The following is a 19,145-nucleotide window of genomic DNA, read 5'->3' on the forward strand; positions in this document are numbered from 1 at the left end:
GTATCCTCTCCCACCCCATGAAAAGTTCTAATGGCAATTCTAATAGGAATGTGTGAAAACCAAGTGGTAAATAGCTAGGAGCAGAGTTGGAACCAAGGCCAAATTACCTCCAAAACTTTTTAGCACACTAGTATTTTTTAGTGAAAAAAAATCCAAGGCACATGGCCTAATAAGATATTAAGGCCTCTGGTAGTCTATAATCTGATTATTATTCATCATCAGAAATACAAAGGATGTCAACTCCAAAAAGAAATTCTGCCATTTGAATTCTATAAGAGCATTATCACATATGTTTCTAGTTTAGTATAAAGCCATGCTGTGTACACTCCCCTGTTTGTAAGTAGTATGTTCTTTGTTGTAGCCTGGTTTACATAGTGGCAAACAGGTAAAATGCCTACTAAGATCTCTAAAGTCAATCTCTTGGTCTACATAGTGGCAAAACAGGCAAAATGCCTACTAAGAACTCTGAAGCTAATCTTCAGTGAAACACTGCAACTGGCTGGACAGGCAGACAGATAGGCTTATGCTCCAAGAACTGTCCCCACACAGACTCCTAAAGGCACCTGCTTTAGCAAACCTCATGTTTATTTGTGACTTTCATCATGAAGGATCCCAAGGTGCTTTTAAGTTTGTCATGTACAACTGCACATTGTGGAAAATGGCTTCCTTAAGTGGCAGGCAAAACACTATGTGAACACTGCCTGAGGAAATTTCAAGTGACTTATAAAGGAAGAAAGGTCAAGATAGTAACAAGTCTTACCCATTTCAGAGCTTTCAAAGAACCATGATTACATATTAAGCTACATTTTGCAGTGGGGGCAGGGTAGGGAGAGGTAAGGAAGAAAAACAAGGAATAAAAAAAAAAAGAAAAAGAAAATGAGGAAGCTTATAAATAAACCACCAAACCATATTACTTCTTTGCTATTTCAAAAAAATGTAACACATGAACTCAGATCTCCATCAAACACTTGTTTTATAAGCAATTCATTTGGCTGCAGAGTTTAAAATGTTAATTTGCTAACTATAGTTGCAAAAACAAAAACAAAACAAAAAAATCCCCCAAAGAGAAAAAAACCCCAAAAAACCCAACCCCAAAAACCCATTAACAAAACACCCCAAATCCCAACTCCAACAAACCAAAAAACAAAAAGGAAAAAAAAAGGGGAAAAAGGTGAGGGTAGGTGGGAGGAAAAAACAACAACAACAAAAAAATCAAAGTTAAAAAAAAAAAAGAAAAAAAAAAAAAAGGAAGGAATCAAAGTCGTTAGCGTGGTTTAGTATGCTAACACAATGAATGCCCGGATTTGTGACCATGGGTCCCAAGGCATTTTAAGACGTTCAGAGACAGACTCTTGATCTGCTGGCTGTTAACGCTGTACTAACCTTCAGATCTTGTTCAGCCTTCAGCACAGCCTGGGCCTGATTACCTCTGACTCCAGACAGTGATCCACAAGGGCCCCTGGCTACGTGTGGCACACGAGCGTGGCTCATGAGGCCTGTGGTCAGCGGAGGAGGCATCTGGCTGGCCAGAGCCACTGGTGGCCTCTGTACAGGCGCTGGGAAGGTGTTAGTATGTGGGGCTCTTACCAATGGAGGGACCAGGTTAGGCTGGGAGAGAATCTGAGTGAAAAGACAAAACATACAACATTCAACTGTTAAAAAAAAAATTGCCCATCAGACCGGGTCTGCTTATCCCAGAGTAAACCTGCCCACTGTGCCAACAAAAGGCAGTTTATGGGTTATGTTATTTCATTAATGAGGACAAAGGACAGGCAGGCTGTGACTGGAAAGTTGAACAGAAAAATTAGGCAAAGTACTCTATGGCACTTCAGTTGGTTCTAGCTTCTCAGCTAGACCCTAAATTGAATAACTGAGTAGAAAGGCTATTAATTAGGGTATCTTTAAGAAAGGTATGAATGCAGAAGAGATCCACATCTAAAACAAATGCAATTTGATGATAAACAGACCTAATCCAACAATTGTGTGTTTCAAGTTTGTGAAACATTTTAATCAATTTTTTGTTAGTCTTTCAATATGACCAATGAAGGGAAGAAAAGCCATTTTTTACATATTTACTGAAAACATCTTCCTGAAAATTTTACTTAAGCTGCACAAAAACTCTAACATATAAAAACCACTTGGGGCCTAGAAAACAGCAAGCATTGGGACCCTTCGCTGAAAAATCAGCTTCCTCAAAAAAAGATAAAAGGAACAGGCTTCAAATGACCAGAGCTGTGTGGGGACTCTTCTAAGAATTTCTTGTCTGCTTTCTAACTAAACAATTACTGCCTGTGTTGAGCTACATACTTCAAGGAATGCACTTGAATACCATAAACATATATGAATCTGGAGATTTTCCATTCAAAAGTTCTTGGTAAACTGACTAACATGTAAGATCGCAAAACTGGACATTTACTCAGACTAACGATCAAATCTGAGTAAACCACACTCATTCTTTCTTCTATCTACCTACCTGGGGAGCAAACTGTGTAGGAAATGGCTGTGTCATTCTCACAGCCGCAGGGGCTGACTGGAACTGCTTCTGATAGACAATGCTGCTCATTTTGCTGGACTGGCTGTTCGGACTTGTTGAAGTAGCCCTTGGAAGGAATCCATCACTGGTCAGTACAGTAGCACCAAATGAGAAACACCATTAGATTTCTAATGATTCTTTAAGTATTTAACACATGGTGATCCGTTACTTTGAAATACTTAAGTGTCCATCTTACCGGAAGGGACTAGATGTTGGTGTGGTGCTTCTACCACTGATTGGAGGTGTGCCAGGTTTTATATCAATGCCACTTCCAAAGGCTTTCAGTTCCATTTCAGACATCTGAGAAAAAGTATAAAATAAAACTTAACATTCTTTCAGTACAGCACTTAATCTCTAAATACAAAGGCTCAACCCAGAAAAGAGGTAAAGACCTTAGGGAAAACATTTAGGTTTCAAATTCCATGGAATCAACAAAGCAGTTAAGACTTATACTAAGCAAGTGACTCTGTAAACATAACTTCTCCACAATGTGTCTTACATCTGCGTTATCTCAGGGTTTCTTTTTTGCAGGGTGTTAAAAAACAGATTTATTTTTATAGACTATGTAGATGATACAAACACCCAGCTTTAAAATCTGGAAGAGGCTGTCCAAGTCTCTCTTTACTTACCTTTCCTGTGGTGGCCATCATGCTATGCTGAGTCCCAGCAGGGATTAACCCTCGGAAAGCCTGGCCTACTTGTGGAGGACGGCTCAGGCTTGGAGCCTGTGCTTGTGGGGTGCTATGTTGTAATGGGGGCTGAAGAGTCTGAGGCAAAGCAATCAGAGGCTGTCCTGTAGATCCAAAATTAGTCAAGGAAAGCTGGGATGCTGGCAAAGGTACTGTAACCTAGGAAGCAATCAAACAAAAACTGCAGCAATTTGCTTATGATTATTGTGTATATATACACATACATGCATCTATTGTAGGTATAACTGATATGTCTCAGACACAAATCTTAAGCTTCAGTAAGTTACTGCTTTCATTCTTTTCTTTAATGTGCAACAAAAAGTAAGGGAAGAAATGGGTGGAAGGGGGTGAGAATGTTAACGGGTGGCACTGACCAAGTGCACTGTATTCATAAGCTACTTTGTTATAACTACTTTTGTACCACTACTTAATGTACAAAATTAAGAGATGCATTGTACTCATAAAACAACAACAAAACAGTAGGTAGGACTTAGTGATGGCAAACGTCTCGCTGCTTGGGCAACTTTATCATGTGCAGCATGAGAGGATACCTCCACAAACTAAGGTGACTTCTTTTTGAGATGACCAGGGCATGCAGTACTGCCCAGGCTGGCCTTAAAGATCTTGGGCTCAAGTTACATTCTCCTACCTCGACCTCCAGTACATAGGTGTACACCACACTTTACAGGTAATATTATCTTAATAATATCAAGCAGTCTGTTAGTAGAAATATCAGGTAGCGTATGACTGGAGTTCTGAAATAATTATGACTAAACTGTCCACAGTATATATTAAATAACTACAAAATATTTGAGTAAACTTGAATAAGAATGAACAAGCATCAGATTCTCATATACATGTTAGTTTGCTTTTTGTCAGCATCCCACCAGCTTTTAAAGCATAACATCATTAAATTTTAAAAAATTCAACCAAATTTTCACTCTAAATGTGAAAAATACTCTAAAGTATTACTGAATCCGTATTTTAGGCATTTGTCATTTGTTCTCTGTCATCCTCTGTCACCCCCACCTCAGGTATTAGTTAGGATGATAGGCGTGAACCACCACCAACCCGGCTGAAATTCTTTAGTCTTCCTTTACTTCTAACACTAAATGGGCAAATCATCTATCCTAATTATACTTAAAAGATGGTTTTCAAACTTCCATGTTCATGGATTTTTTTTGGTCCAAATAAACTATGATATGGAAACATATTTTGAGTATAAGAGGTATAACCAGAACTGCCTGAAGTAAGGCTCTGGGGAGGAGTGCGGAGACTGGTGCGAAGAGACTGAATGAAGCCCTCACTTCCTCCTAGTGGACACAAAGGCGTTCCCAGGCTTCTGCAGAGAAGTTTGAAAACCAAGCTTTTTTACCTCCACTCCATAAATATTCAAACTTTAATTAATAATAATAATAAAAAGAAAAGTGAGGAAATTTACCATGCCATAGTTTACCTGCTGGAGAGCACTTGGTGATTGGGCAGTGTTATAAAAATTTGTTTGACCAGGCTGCTGTACTTGTCCAGAATAAAGATTTGAAGCCTGAGTAAGATTTGCTCTAGCCTAGGAAAGAAAAAAAAAATTTAAAAGCAGCAGTAAATTAATGAAAAATTGCTAATTCATCTATGGATACTAGTATTTCAAAGCAAACTGTTAACAATACTAGCAGTAGATAAAAGACTTTAATCTTCCATTTGAGCTACATCTCCAGATCCAGCTTTTTGCTAGTTAATGAACTAGTTTCTGCTCAGCTGACTCTGAACTGAGATCCTCAGATTTCAGTTTCTTGAGTGCCTACGATTATAGGTATATGCCACCAGTGTCGGGTAATTATTTTTTTCTTTCTGGATGTATTTTGAAATCGGAATGCAATGATTGTACGTTGTTCTGGCCTTTGCCTTACCTGGAGAAGGTGTGTATCAATCAACTGGGAGCTTCCCAGTCCTGATGCCTGCCCCAGCTGATGTTCATACAATATAGGGATAGGCTGGGTATTTGAAGTCTGCTGAAAGGCAAGACCCGACTGTGCCTTGGCAAGTTCTTGGTGTTGTACAGCTGGGAAGTTGTGGATAGCAGTTCCAGAAAGCACCACAGATGGCTGGGAAAGACTGCTTTGCATAAAGGCTGGCTGAGACCTACGTACAAGAGGAAAAGCTTGTGTTACAAATTCATTTTATTTGGGATCTAAAATTCTTAAGAATGACTATTTTATGATGACCAAGCACTGCAATTAGTACACAACTGAAGAAAAGTGGCAAGATTTAGAGATTTCAAGATTTAGAGATCTGCATCTAACAAAATTCCACATGTAGAAATTCTGCAAAAAGCTTACTATTGCCAAGAAACTGATTGTCGTTACTTCTTGAAGCTGACAACTAAATTTATTTTTATCTTTGGGACATTAAATTCCAACTTATAGTATTGAACAACCCTTTCATTATTTGTGTCTTATTATTTTCCTATACATATAGCTTTAAGTCCTCTATAAATTACAGCAATGTAGCTTTAATCAGGATTTGCACAAGGTTTACTTCCTTTCTAAAAACTTAATACTGGACTTTAACCCAAGGCTTCCTTGTCATCTTTGGGAAAGATGCCTCAAAACTATACTTCTAAGTTTCTAAGATTATATGAATTAATTCTATCCTTTGTTAAACCTGTTCTGTGGCAGAAGAAAAAGCCAGTAATTTAAGCAAGTGTGATAGTTAGATAAGTAAATCTTCATACTGTCTGCTTTATAATTTGTTTTAAATATGGGGAAAAAATGAACATACTGTTTAATATATCCTATATCCTATCCTGTACTTGATGAAATTAAGGCAGCAATGTCCTAAATAAGGACTATGCCAATGAGGTTATAAAGAAAGCAAAGAGTAGCTGAGTGTTGCTCACACCTCAAACCTGGGTATATAGGAAGCCTCAGTAGAAGGACTGAGACCTAGACTAGCTCAGGCAAAAAACAATGGGGGTGCTCAGTGGTGCCACAAAAACAAATAAAAAACTCCCAAGCATCAGAAACCGAAACAAACTGTACTTAGGGACTTAATATGCTGAAAATCTAAGCCTGTGCTTTCCAATACAATTAGTCAGTGCACTGCTACTGTATTTTCCATGGCTATGGTGGACAATACTAATTTATCATTGTATTCTTTTTGACAAAACACACAATGGAAACTTTGTTTCAAGCAGCCAGCATCAATTAATGGGATGGGAGTGCTAGATCTGATCTCCAGCAACAGCAAAAACAACCCTGGCTTTTGAGAATGAAAGAAGTGGCAAAGCGCTTGCCTAGCAAGTGCAACGTCCTGGGTTCGATTCCCAGTACCAAAAAAGACAAAAAAAAAAAAAAAATACAGTTAAAAAAACCCAAACAACCAAACAAAAAAAGAAATTACTTCCATCTTCTGTAAGGGTAAACAATTCTACAGAAGAATGTAAAAGAAATAGCCTAGGGGCTGGGAAGGTGGTTCAGTGGTAGAGCGCTTGCCTTGCATGCCTGAGGCCCTGGGTTCGATTCCTCAGCACCACATAAGCAAAAAAGAAAAAAGCCGGAAGTGGCGCTGTGGCTCAAGTGGTAGAGCGCTAGCCTTGAGCTGAAGAGCTGAGGGACAGCACCCAGGCCCAGAGTTCAGGCCCCATGACTGAACCCCCTCCCTAAAAAAAAAAGAAATAGCCCAGTTAAATAAAACAGTAAGACCAGAATAAAAAGGAAGTATTATACCTGTAACAATACAGACATACTAGATTCTACCAAAAACTTTTAATCAAAACAAAAAAGTAAAAGGAATTATCTAAAAGAAATAAGCTTACCAATTGAAGCCAAACTTAGAAGTTATAGAAGTTATAAACCATGTATAAAAAAACAGAAGAAAACAAATATCCAAAGGCAAACAGATTGTGTCTATCATCTAACTAAATACAATTTACCTTTCAACACCTGTAACAGCAACCTATGTCACGGTGCGGTGCGTCGTTCCCACCACCTGACTCCCCCAACACAATTCCTACTGTTAAGTCAAAGAGAGAAGAACAGAGATCCTGGGGTTCAACCCAGGCTGTCTCTTACATTGTAATCTGGGGTAAAAATGCTTTATCTTGATGCCCAATTTCCATTGATATTGGACGGAAAGCATACAATTTACTACATGTGAAAGGTTGGACAGTTATCACATGTAAGGAACAGTTAATAAAATGTTTTCATTATTCTAATTGTAATGGTAAATAAGGGCATCTAACTTTCGTTTTTCTTTTGTACAACACAGCTTTATTTGGTCACCACTATCATACTGCTTCTGTTCTTTATCTGACATTGTATTTACTCCTTTCTTTTCAGTTCTCTGCTCCTAACACATGGTAGTTATTTGCCATGCCTCAGCTTAAACAGATTTATGAAGTAAACCTTTAAGGTTCTCAGCAGCTATTTTCAATGATTTTTAAATGCTGTGTGGGAGCTGTTGCCTACTTTATCAAGATAGTCTGAGGTTGAATTATCAGAGACTAAAGCTCACAACATTTAACTAAGATGCTTGAATTATTTAGTATGATTTACCACAAGGTCACCCCAGCTTTTGGGGGAGTTGTTGGGATTATGGTAAGGAAAACCAATAACTATACTACTTTGATTAAATGCAAACAACTTTGAAAGAAATTACCTATATGGTTGAAGTGAAGAACTGAATAAGTCCTGAGCCTGGGAAACAGCAGGTCCAGCCCCTAAACTCAGTTGGGCCTGATGCTGCCCTTGCAATGGTGCGTAAATAGGGATTGGAATCTGCTGGACTGAAGTTGGCTGCAACACAGTGAAAAGTACATGCATACGTAAATGGTATATATGCAACATATGAACACGTAATACAAATTAGAAGATTCAGAAAAAAAAAGACACGAGGATAGAATATTAATTTATTTTACACAAATTTCCCCTTTAATTAATTTAACATTATTAGCTAGCTGAATTCAGCACTGGCAAATTTGCAGAGGCTTAAAAATTCTGCTAGTCCCTTATGCAAGGTAAGACCATAACTATGTAAGTATATAACATCAAGGAGCTTATTATGGGAGTTCAACAAAAATATTAAAACCATAAAAATGTCAAGAAACGAATATAGGACAAAGTAGTCTTTGATATTTACCTGAGAGAGACCTGGCTGAAAGCCCTGTTGCTGAGCAAGGGATGGTGGAGCTAACCGTGCATGCTGAGTATTGAATAAATGACTTGTGTCCATATAGAAAGCTGGGATTTGAGCTGTAGACCATCAGGAAAAACAAAACATAATGAACAATAATAAGTGTCTAAATTTCAACGTTTTCCAAATAGCAAATAGTTTTATAGAGATTTCAAATGAATCATATGAAAATAGTTACATTTGAAAAATTAGAAATGTAAAAACATACCACTCAAAAAGATGTAAAATTTTTGAGAGAGAAGGAAATGTAAAATGTAAGCTGGTGCCAGTGGGTCACATCTATAACCTTAGCTACTCAGGAGATGGGCAACTCAATGCCAGCCGGTGCCAAAAGTCCATGAGACTCCATCTCCAAATGAACAGCAAAAAGCCAGGTTGAAAGCAAGTATTAAGTGGTAGAGTACCAACCAAGCAAGTAAGCAGGGAACGTACAGGGCTTGATTTCAAATCCCACAACCAGCAAAAAAAAAAAGTTATCATGAATAGAGACTATGCTAGTAACGCTTCATAAACAAACCTACACACCCAACAAGCAATGTACTCCATCTGAAATATTCTCATTACAATTTAGCAGAAACTTAACTAATATATAGTGTATTTAATACAACGTATCTTACTACTTTGTGATTTTTTTTTTTTTTGGTTGGTCATGGGGCTTGAACTCTGGGCTTGGGCGCTGTCCTTGCGCTCTTCAGCTCAAGGCGAACACTCTACCCTTTGAGCCACAGCGCCACTTCTGGTTTTCTAGTGCTTTTATGGAGATAAAGAGTCTCATGGACTTTCCTGCCTGGGCTGGCTTTTAACCGTGATCCTCAGATCTCAGTCTCCTAAGTAGCTAGGATTTCAGGCGTGAGCCACTGGCACACAGCTTTTGTGATTGTTTTTATACAGCAGTATACTCAAGAAAACTCGTAACTTTTAATTTGTCACTATCATAGTTGTCAGATAGGACTCTTACATCTGTTAACCAAAGTGATATTATATACTCATAAATCTTCTAAGACAATTTTCAAAAATAATTATGTCAATATATAGTATTAATACTGCCTCGTACAGGCAGATAATAACTGATAGGTAATGATTATTAACAGACGGTACTTACTAACCTTATACAAGATAAAAAAAAATGCACCTATTTTAAATTTAAATGATTACTGAGTTTAGGTACTTCAAATATTACAGATGAACGGTGATATTCAAAAGTTTCAGATACTCTACTCTCAGTCTGTAACCTTTATTGTTTATTATTTGTATGAAAATATGGCATATAAATATGGCATACTTATATATTAGTTTGCAAGCTATCAGATCATCGTGTCAGAAATGTACAAGAAATATTGGTACACATCCACAGTGCCCGAGAGTCCTAAAATTCTTGTTAAGGAGGGATAGAATTAAACTCTGTAGAGGGACATATTTATAAAGCATATAAAAAAAAACTAATCTGGAAAGCATTAGATAAGAGAAAAAAAATGATGTTAAAAAATCTTCATTCTTGCCACTCTTTACAATATTACCTGCTGCAGACTGAGAAACGTAAACCTGTGGACTCTGTTGTTGCTGGGCAATAAGAGAAGGCATACAGCTTAGCTGTGAAAAATGACTTGCAGAAGGCAGGCTGCTTGTCTGTAACTGTTGCGGTTTCACTTTACAAATATTAGGAGGGTCTGATGTGGTCGTAGATTTTGTACTCAAAGAAGAGGTAGTGTATGTACCAGCTCCTGTATTTGGTGAAGGGACAAGAGGAAAATACAGCATATTTAAAAAAGCCAACCAGGAACTGAGAAAATTAATGTTTACACCCAACATATAAAGTATGCTCTTCATATGGATGGGTTCTACACTGGAGTATTCAAATACTGTAGTACTGAAAAATTTTGAGAAAAAGTCAGATAAAGAGTCCATTTCTTTTTAGACAATGTCGCCCCTTCCCTTGTTCTATCTCAGTTGTTCCCTCCCATCCCCACCCACAAGCTGTATAGTTCATTTTTAATGTAGTATCTAGTATCACTGCTCTGTGTGTATTTTAAGCAATCTAGAAGCAATTCAATGTATACTAGAGGGTGTATGTAGGACACATGCAAATATGGCATTTTATGGAAATGATTTGAGGATTTAGATTTCAGTTATGATCATGGATGGGACCTGAAACCATTCTCAAATTGCCTTAGGCCAGAAGTAGATATAAGATAGTTAAAAAAAAAAAAAAAAAAAAAAAAAAAAAAAAAAAAAAAGGCTGGTGGCTCAGTGGTAGAGTGCTTGCCTTGCAGGCATGAGGCCCTGGGTTGGATTCTGCAGCACCACATAAGCAGAAAAAGCCAGAAGTGGGGCTGTGGCTCAAGTGGTAGAGTGCTCGCCTTGATATGAAGAGCTAAGAGTTCAAGCCCCACAACGGACAAAAAAAAAAAAAAAAAAAAAAAAGACGACTGAGTAAAAGGGTAGTTAAGAAATGGAACTGTGACTCTTGAACAAAAGAGGTGAGGGACAGGGCCCAGGCTCTGAGTTCAAGCCCAACAACTGAACAAAAAAACCAGGATAATTTATAAAGTGCTGCATATTAGGTCTAATTATAAATGCAAATGGGCTTTGAGAGATCATAATTACTCCTAAAAGTCATTCATTAAGATTAGATTTTTCTCTTCTGTGAAACTGATGTATCTTAAGATACAAATAAAGATGAGTAACGAGGTGAAATTGTAAAATTTAGACCCTAAAGAGCCAATTAAGTGTGTTAATCAATGAGCTATGTGATCATAGTAATATAAACAGAACAAACTGAAAATTCTAATTGGTACAATAATACTGCTATCACTGGTGCTCAGCCAAAATATCTATTTTAGTTATTTTATAAGAACCATGATTATATATTAAGTAAAGGGTGCAATTTTTCTAGAGTCAAGCATTTTAGGAAAATGTATTTCTTTTAGAGGCAGAGAGGGTCCAAATGGACAGTTTGAAAAGATTCTACACCAGTGAAAATTTAAGAAAATAGGGAAGAAAAACACTAGCCTCAGGCACTAATAAGACAATCAAAGTAAACAAACCAAAACAAATTCAAAATTGGAGTAAACAACCCAATCAAACCAAACCAATCCAAAATATAATGCATTTCAGCCTACACCTCAAACACAAACAAAATACAACTAACCCAAAATTACTTCTTATTTTCAGTGTTACTAGAGGTTTGAAAGCAGGGTCTCAAGCTTGCTAGCTAGCTAGGTACCCCATCAATTGAGCCACATTTGTAATACTTCTTTGCTTTATTCAGGTGGGAACTCCTAACTCTTTAACCCTTTTGCTCCACAGGGCTGGCTTGGGACCATGACCCTCCTATCAACTCTTCGTGCATGGCCGGAATTACAGAAAACTTCTGTTTGTCTAGCTTTTTGAGATGGCCCTAACAATGCTTTCTGTCTTCATTCCCACTCCCCTTGACCAGCTGATCGTACATGTACACTGAACCTGGCTTTACATATAAAATGTCATTAGAAAAAATAAATTACTCCCACAGGTTTAGGCAAATGGTACCTTTAAATTTGATAGACTGTATAAACTATTTAAACACCGTGCCATTCTGTGATCTAAGTAGCTGTGTATATATGAAAATGCAAATTAAAAGGTAAATTTACAGAAAAATTTAGAAGATATTATTTCTTTTCATCAATGCCTGATCTAGTATCTGGAGTATGCATGAGGATCTAGCAAAATCTATTTTAGTAAGCCACCAATAAAATGTTTTTCATACTAATCCAAATTCTGAGAGGGTAAAGGAGTAGTTTATAAAAGAAATGATAACTATTTCATGTTTAATGAAGATTATAGGAAATTCTAAATAATCAAAGATATTTAAGCTGAGATGCTGCTCAGTAGTAGAGTGCCTACCTAGAATGCTTAAGACCTTTAGTTTTTTTTTTTTTTGGGTACAGTAGTGGGGCTTGAACTCTGGGCCTGGGCGCTGTCCCTCAAGGCTAGTGCTCTACCACTTGAGCCACTGCGCCACTTCTGCTTTTTTCTTTTTGCTTATGTAATGCTGAGGAATTGAACCCAGGGCCTCATGCCTGCAAGGCAAGCGCTCTACCACTGAGCCACCTTCCCAGCCCTGCTTATGACCTTTAGATTCAATCTCCAGTATCACAAAAAGATATTTAAGCATGGGCACCAGTGGTTCATGCTTGCAATCCTAGCTACTCAGGAGGCTAAGATCAGAGGATAGAGGTGTGACGTCTGGGCAGGAAAGCCCACAAGACTCCTATCTCCAAAATGCTGGAAGTGGAGCTGGGGCTCAGAGTGGTAGAGCTAGCCTTGAGCAATATAACTTACAAACCCTTAAGTTCAAGGCCCTCCTCTCCTCCCCCCAAAAAAGAAAAAAAAAAAAAAAAGATTTAAGGAAAGGGTATAAAAGAAGTTCTACCAGACAGTGATGTTGTAGGAGTGACAGAAGCCACAGGAATCGGAGGCACGGACGCACTAGAGAATGAATTGTAGTTAGCAGGGCTTGGTCCACTAGTGCTACTGCTGACTCCAGCTGCCATTGGGGGAGCTGTCGAGGTTACTGGAGACCCCTTTTCCCTTATGCTCGGAGAATTCTCCCACGCTTTGCGTGCAGATTCCATCTGCAGTAACATAGATATTTATAACAATGTTAACATAAAATATAACCCTATGATTACATTTTTCATTTGCTCCTTTACTCAAACTGAGACAATCTACCAGCCCTCTAGTATTTTGTTCTTGTAGCACACCTCAAATTAGACATAGTTCACGTGATCAATAGCTACACATATCTAATAAGATGGAGCATACAAGACAATTATCACAAATATGAGCATACTTAATAATAAAAGTGTGCATATTTTGAAGATTTTTAGCAGAACCAGTGCAAAAATTGGGTTGAAGATAATCTCCTTAAGACTGAGTTGTAATGGTTTATATAAGCAATTTTTTTTTTGTTGTTGCCATTTCTGGGGCTTGAGCTGAGGGCCTGAGTGCTATTCTTGATCTTTTAGTGTTCTACTACTTGAGCCACAGCTCCACTTAGGGCTTTTGGATGAGTTAACTGGAGTTTAAGCATCTTGTGGACTTTCCTGCCCAGACTGACTTTGAGCTGTGATCCTCAGATCTCAGCCTCCTGAGCAGCTAGGATTACAGGCCCAAGCACTGCCATCTGGCACATTCAATTTTTAATAGCACTGTTAGGAAAGTGGGTCTTTGAGGTACACATTTCTGAAGTTTTAACCTACTTTAAAAATTTGAGAAATAGTACATATTTTACTCTATTTCCTGTAAAAAAAAAATACACATACTACTTAACCTTTTCTTAATGACTGCCATAATTACACATTCTGAAGAGAAGCCTAGGGCAGGAAGCTGCAGAGTGCTTGCTACAAGCACAAGGTAAGAGTTCCAACCCTAACATGCCAAACATTAAACTAAATCATTTACAACAAACTAAAATGTTCTATTTCTGGCTTCAAGCAAACTAATTAACAATATTTAATTGCATATACAGCCAATGAAATCCAAACAAAACCTTTTAATAATTTATTCACTTCTCAGAGAGATGACATAAAAAATAAAAATAAATGGAACCAGAGGAAGTTTTAAGGTAATGCAACTTAACTGAATGACACCAAATGAGTGAAAGGCAAAGTTTGAATAGGGATTTTACAGAATTGGCTGGTTTAAAAATCATTACAGAAGATAATACATCTGCTTATGTGGCATTCTATTCTAATGATAAAAATCATATACATTTTAAGACTAAAGAACACAGGTTGAGACATTCATTCAACTGGAAAAACAACAGTAAAAGCAAACAGGAGTTAGTAGCAAACTGTTAAGTGACTGGTGGCTGTAACCAGGGATGACACAAAGCACAAGTTAGCTATATAAAATTCCCCATCTCCAAGTCTGAAAGTTATTATGAGGCTTACGACTCAAACAGAAGAGTCCAGAAACCAACAATGTTCACATGACTAAAGACTTGGTTTTCTTTCCTTCTCTTGAAAGCTATCTAAATTCATTGTCAAACAATGCATCAGAAAGACCAACTGTAACAGAAGTCATGTTAATTTGCTCAGATCATGAATAAGCACCACAATTCATATCCTGTTTTTCTTAAGCTCTTAACCCCAAGGCAAACAACTTGTTTTAACTGCTCTTTCATCTAATATTTGTCACTACCCTGTATTATTCCAATTCATTCATGACTCAGGAAAGACAAAAACAAAACAAAACAAACCAACATTCTTACCATTATTATTTATTGGAAAATAAATCACAAACAAGAAATGTCCTGTATTTTAAAGACAGCACAATAGGGCTTGCTTTAAACAAGAGGGTGTCAAACCACTGGTAAGTGGTGTTAAGGGTTAGTAAGATTTTAAAGTATAAAGTCTTTCTAGTTTACGTACTGGTGCATGCAATCATTAATAATGGACCTTTTGAGATGTACGTTGTACATACCTTAAAGGTGAGGCTGAAAGTAGTGGGAGGAACGGAAGTGAGGCTGGAGCTCTGTTGTGCAGCCTCCCTCTTGGGGAGGGGCAGAGTGCTGGGCAAGGGGACCTGAAAAGGCAGGCGACAGGTAGGTATCACGCTAGCTGTGCTATGTACGGATGCCCACTAAGGAGAGGGCGACCACAAGGCTGTGGTTTTCAGCAGAGTCAACAGGGATACTAATTTACACCATCTGTGGCACGACAGAACGACCTACAGTTAATAATTATGGTAAAGTTACAAAGAGAAACACCTGAGGTGATGCTGCTCACATTTAACGTGTGTGACTCACCCAAGACTGCTGCTAAAATGTTAAATTTTTGATTATGCTTGTCAGGGTTAAGACCTGAAATCACGTGGGTCTAACAAGCTCCCAGGTGATGATGCTATTGCACGTCCAAGTGCCAAGTGTGTAGTAGCAAGGCTCTAAGGAATACTATTTCACCATAGGTTCTACCATGAGTACTGAATCTAACACTGGAAATACATGATATTTATCTCTTTGTTGAAATGCCACCTTCTGAGAGCTATATTTAAGAACAAAAGTAATTCTTGGAGTATAGATTATTCTTATGTCTTTATAACAAGAATTGTTCTACTAGTATTCTAATTAATAACAACAATTATGGGAAACCCACTCACTGCCCATACATATGTTTTCCCCCTTTTCCCTCTATTATCTTGGAATTTTATTGCTTCCGTTTATCTGTTTTTGGTTTACCCAGCTGTTCAGGAAAAAAAATGCTTGAGTTTTTTTTTTTTGGGTCCGGTCGTGGAGCCTGAACTCTGGACCTGGGCGCTGTCCCTCAGCTCTTTTTTTCTTATGTGGTGCTGAGCAATCGAACCCAGGGCCTTGAGCATGCAAGGCAAGCGCTCTACCACTGAGCCACCTTCCCAGCCCCAAATGCTTGAGTTTTTTTTTTTTTTAAATTATCATTCTGAGATACTATGGACTAGCTCATAGAGAGCTTTCACAGCCTGGATTACTTAATGTAGGTTCTTTTAAGTATCTAAATTATGCTCTATTATAATAAAAATGCCACTTCCTTTTAAATCTTCAGGAAAACAAAAACAGGTAATGGGTAATACTATTCAGTAAGTATCAATTAAGACAGTGAGAAAAAAACTGTATTAAGCATCAGTAACAGAAATAAACTGAAATATAACTTAGTTAAGAAAACAAAAAGTTATGTATAAAGTTGAAAAGAAAAACTTCAAAAGGACTTAAATTTTTCCTATGTGAGACTTTTGACTACTACAGTAAGTCCAGAATCCCTGCAACATACGGCATAAGGCAAAACTGAAATAACTCTATGATGTTCCATGACCCAAACTTAACAGTTCTATCTCCAAACATATCCCAAGTATGCTGCTAATAATTAAACTGCAGACTATTTACATGAGACTGGGTCTTGTTCCTCTGGTTGTTTTCAATGTATAAGCCATGCATTTACAGAACATGCACAAAATATTAAAATGATCATATGTTCATCCTCAAGACAAAATTTTCAAGGTTCTGGGAATTTTTTTTCTTCTATACTCACTTTTTTTTTTTTTTTGGATTGGTTGTGGGGCTTGAATTCAGGCCCTAAGCATCATCCCTGAGCTTTTCTGCTCAAAGCTAGCACTCTTATCACCTGAGCCACAACTCTACTTCTAGCCTTTTGTGGTAAATTGGAGAAGAGTCTCATGGAATTTCTTGTCTGGGCTGGCTTGAAACCATGATCCTCAGATCTCTCTCAGCCTCCTGAATAGTTAGGATTACAGGCATGAGACATCAGTGTCTGGCTATCCCCACATTTTAATAAATATTATTTCAGATGGTTGAGAGAAGAAGCATCATATACTTTTTTTTTTTGGCGAACTGAATGTGCTACAAGTATTTGATTTTTTTTTTTGGTTGGTCATGGAGCTTGAACTCTGGGCTTGGGCGCTGTCCCCTCAGCTCTTCAGCTCAAGGCGAGTGCTCTACCACTTGAGCTACAGCGCCACTTCCGGTTTTCTTGTGGTTTTATTGGAGATCAGAGTCTCACGGTCTTTCCTGCCTGGGCTGGCTTTGAACCGTGATCCTCAGGTCTCAGCCTCCTGAGTAGCTAGGATTATAGGCGTGAGCCACCGGTGCCCGGCTAAGTATTTGATATTTTTAAAATGAGCAAATTATACTTAATTTTTTACTGTTTCAGTATTTAGATAATCTAGGAATTGATATTAGTATTTAAAATGAAGGGACATCTTCTATTTCCTAGGTTTTCTACCACACAAGGAGTTAACAAAAAATATTCAAGCCACTCAAAAAGATATGTTTGGGAGGCCTAGTTTGACACATCAAAATTTAGTATCAAAAACTGGACGAAATGTCACAGCTCTTTTGCTCTTAACATTATGAGAAAGTATCACTCATTCTTCTCCATTCCATTAAGTCTTTCCACTGGAGCTCCAAAATTGGATTACATGTACATCACTTTTCTAAAATTCCGTATACTTGCTATTAGAGGAAACAGCATGGGGAAAAATGCAAGGCCAAAGTTAAGATAATTATATTCAAAATGATAAAGTTCTTTGTGAAAAACCTTACAATATGTACATGTAAAAGATACTTTTGAAAATTAATATTTTAAGTTTAGTCTCATAGCTTTTGAATAGAGGTTTGTATTTCAAAGATCAGCTGACAATATTACTGCAACATTTTTCTTCTAAAGGACAGCTGCACGTAAATTACTTCTAAAGCGCTGCTCTTAAGTTATACTGTTATTAACATTTTTCAGTTTACAACGTTTCTATCAGTGAGCTGGACAAAATGATAAATTATCTTAACTATTCTTCTTTTGGTACTAGTCTTAGGGCTTGAACTAAGGGGCTAAGCACTGTCCCTGAGCTTCTGTGTTCAAGGCTAGTGCTCTAGCACTTGAGACCCAATTCCATTTCTGGCTTTTTGGCGGTTAATTGGAGGTAAGGGTCCAACCTCCTGAGTAGCTAGGACAACCACTATGAGCCAACTGTATGAGACTGGCTGTATAGCTTTTACCATAAACTTCAACTATAGCATGTTTACTCCGAGAGACTGGGATTCAACTTACAATGGGATTCAACACCACCTAATATGAGAGTATTTGAGTTTGGAAGTAGTTTTAGATACTTCATTATAGCTCAACATAACGTACACATATATAATTGTACACAGTATAGCTCAATTTTCATAGCAGCAATGTTGGCAAAGACATAAACTGAAAAAGAAATAATAACATCTTTGGAAAGCTGACGATTTCAAGGAAAAGTAAAAGTTTACTTTGCCTGGCACATGCTCAAGAGGTATAGCAATTTTCTCATAAGCAGGCCTTACGTCAATCACCAATACTGCTTCAAAACAAGGCCTATTTTTTTTTTTTTTTTTTTTTTTTTTTTGTCGGTCATGGGGCTTGAACTCTGGGCCTGGGTGCTATCCCTTAGCTCTTCAGCTCAAGGCGAGCGCTCTACCACTTGAGCTACAGCACCACTTCCGGTTTTCTGGTGGTTTATTGGAGATAGGAGTCTCATGGTCTATCCTGCCCGGGCTGGCTTTGAACCGCGATCCTCAGATCTCAGCCTCCTGAGTAGCTAGGATTACAGGCGTGAGCCACCAGCGCCCGGCACAAGGCCTATTTTTGATTATTGTTATGACTTATAATACAATGCTTACAGAAACAAATTTACTATCAGTTTTTCCCTGGTAAGTCAAATATTGGACATAATAGTAGTAAAAGACCTGAGGTAACTTCAAGATTCCTAGCCAAACTTGTCAAAATCTCAAGTGATTACTTACATTATTAACCAAAGTATCCTCCATCTTTGTACTATTAGTAGCCACAGTAGTAGGCAGAGAAGAAGAAGGTGTAGTATAATCTGTTACAGACTCCTGTGGAAGAAGAGTAAGAGAAAAAAAAAGAACTTTTTTACAAAGTGAACAAATAAAACACATTTTTAGTGATAGCCCTAACAGTAACATTGTTTTGGAAGAAAGCAGTGGAGGGCAAATAGTTAAGACTTCGTTTAAAACTAAATTCTCAAACAGCAGTGGTGATATATTCATATGCTGAATAACTTTATTACTGAGCCTTTTCATATTTAAAAAATGCACTGCATAGTACTAGGAGGTCATTAATAGTACCAAATATTTATTTTCATGTTAAATATTTTATGCATTTCCCATACTTATCTATAGGTTATACATTTTGAATTATATGATGAGATCAAATCTATAT

At 37.6% G+C, this 19,145-nt stretch overlaps 1 protein-coding gene across 15 annotated transcripts in view; it reads right to left on the reverse strand.

The window, feature by feature from the left end:
* Positions 1 to 19,145, reverse strand: part of LOC138818218 (protein PRRC2C) — a 75,562-nt gene that overhangs the window by 2,683 nt on the left and 53,734 nt on the right. For 5 of the 15 annotated variants that reach the window (XM_070009207.1, XM_070009209.1, XM_070009206.1 and 2 more), the window contains exons 23-34: positions 18,707 to 18,799; positions 14,875 to 14,976; positions 12,821 to 13,022; positions 9,927 to 10,130; positions 8,356 to 8,468; positions 7,876 to 8,012; positions 5,127 to 5,358; positions 4,664 to 4,786; positions 3,163 to 3,381; positions 2,730 to 2,833; positions 2,474 to 2,618; positions 1,384 to 1,620 (exon numbers count right to left, since the gene is read on the reverse strand). In XM_070009207.1, coding sequence (XP_069865308.1) covers positions 1,384 to 1,620; positions 2,474 to 2,618; positions 2,730 to 2,833; positions 3,163 to 3,381; positions 4,664 to 4,786; positions 5,127 to 5,358; positions 7,876 to 8,012; positions 8,356 to 8,468; positions 9,927 to 10,130; positions 12,821 to 13,022; positions 14,875 to 14,976; positions 18,707 to 18,799 — 1,911 coding nt within the window. The remainder of the gene's footprint in view (positions 1 to 1,383; positions 1,621 to 2,473; positions 2,619 to 2,729; positions 2,834 to 3,162; positions 3,382 to 4,663; positions 4,787 to 5,126; positions 5,359 to 7,875; positions 8,013 to 8,355; positions 8,469 to 9,926; positions 10,131 to 12,820; positions 13,023 to 14,874; positions 14,977 to 18,706; positions 18,800 to 19,145) is intronic. The other 10 variants (XM_070009214.1, XM_070009213.1, XM_070009211.1 and 7 more) reach the window with 6 other exon arrangements.

Source organism: Dipodomys merriami, unplaced genomic scaffold, assembly GCF_024711535.1.
Source record: "Dipodomys merriami isolate MVZ:Mamm:240054 unplaced genomic scaffold, mDipMer1.0.p SCAF_72, whole genome shotgun sequence".
Lineage (NCBI taxonomy): Eukaryota > Metazoa > Chordata > Mammalia > Rodentia > Heteromyidae > Dipodomys > Dipodomys merriami.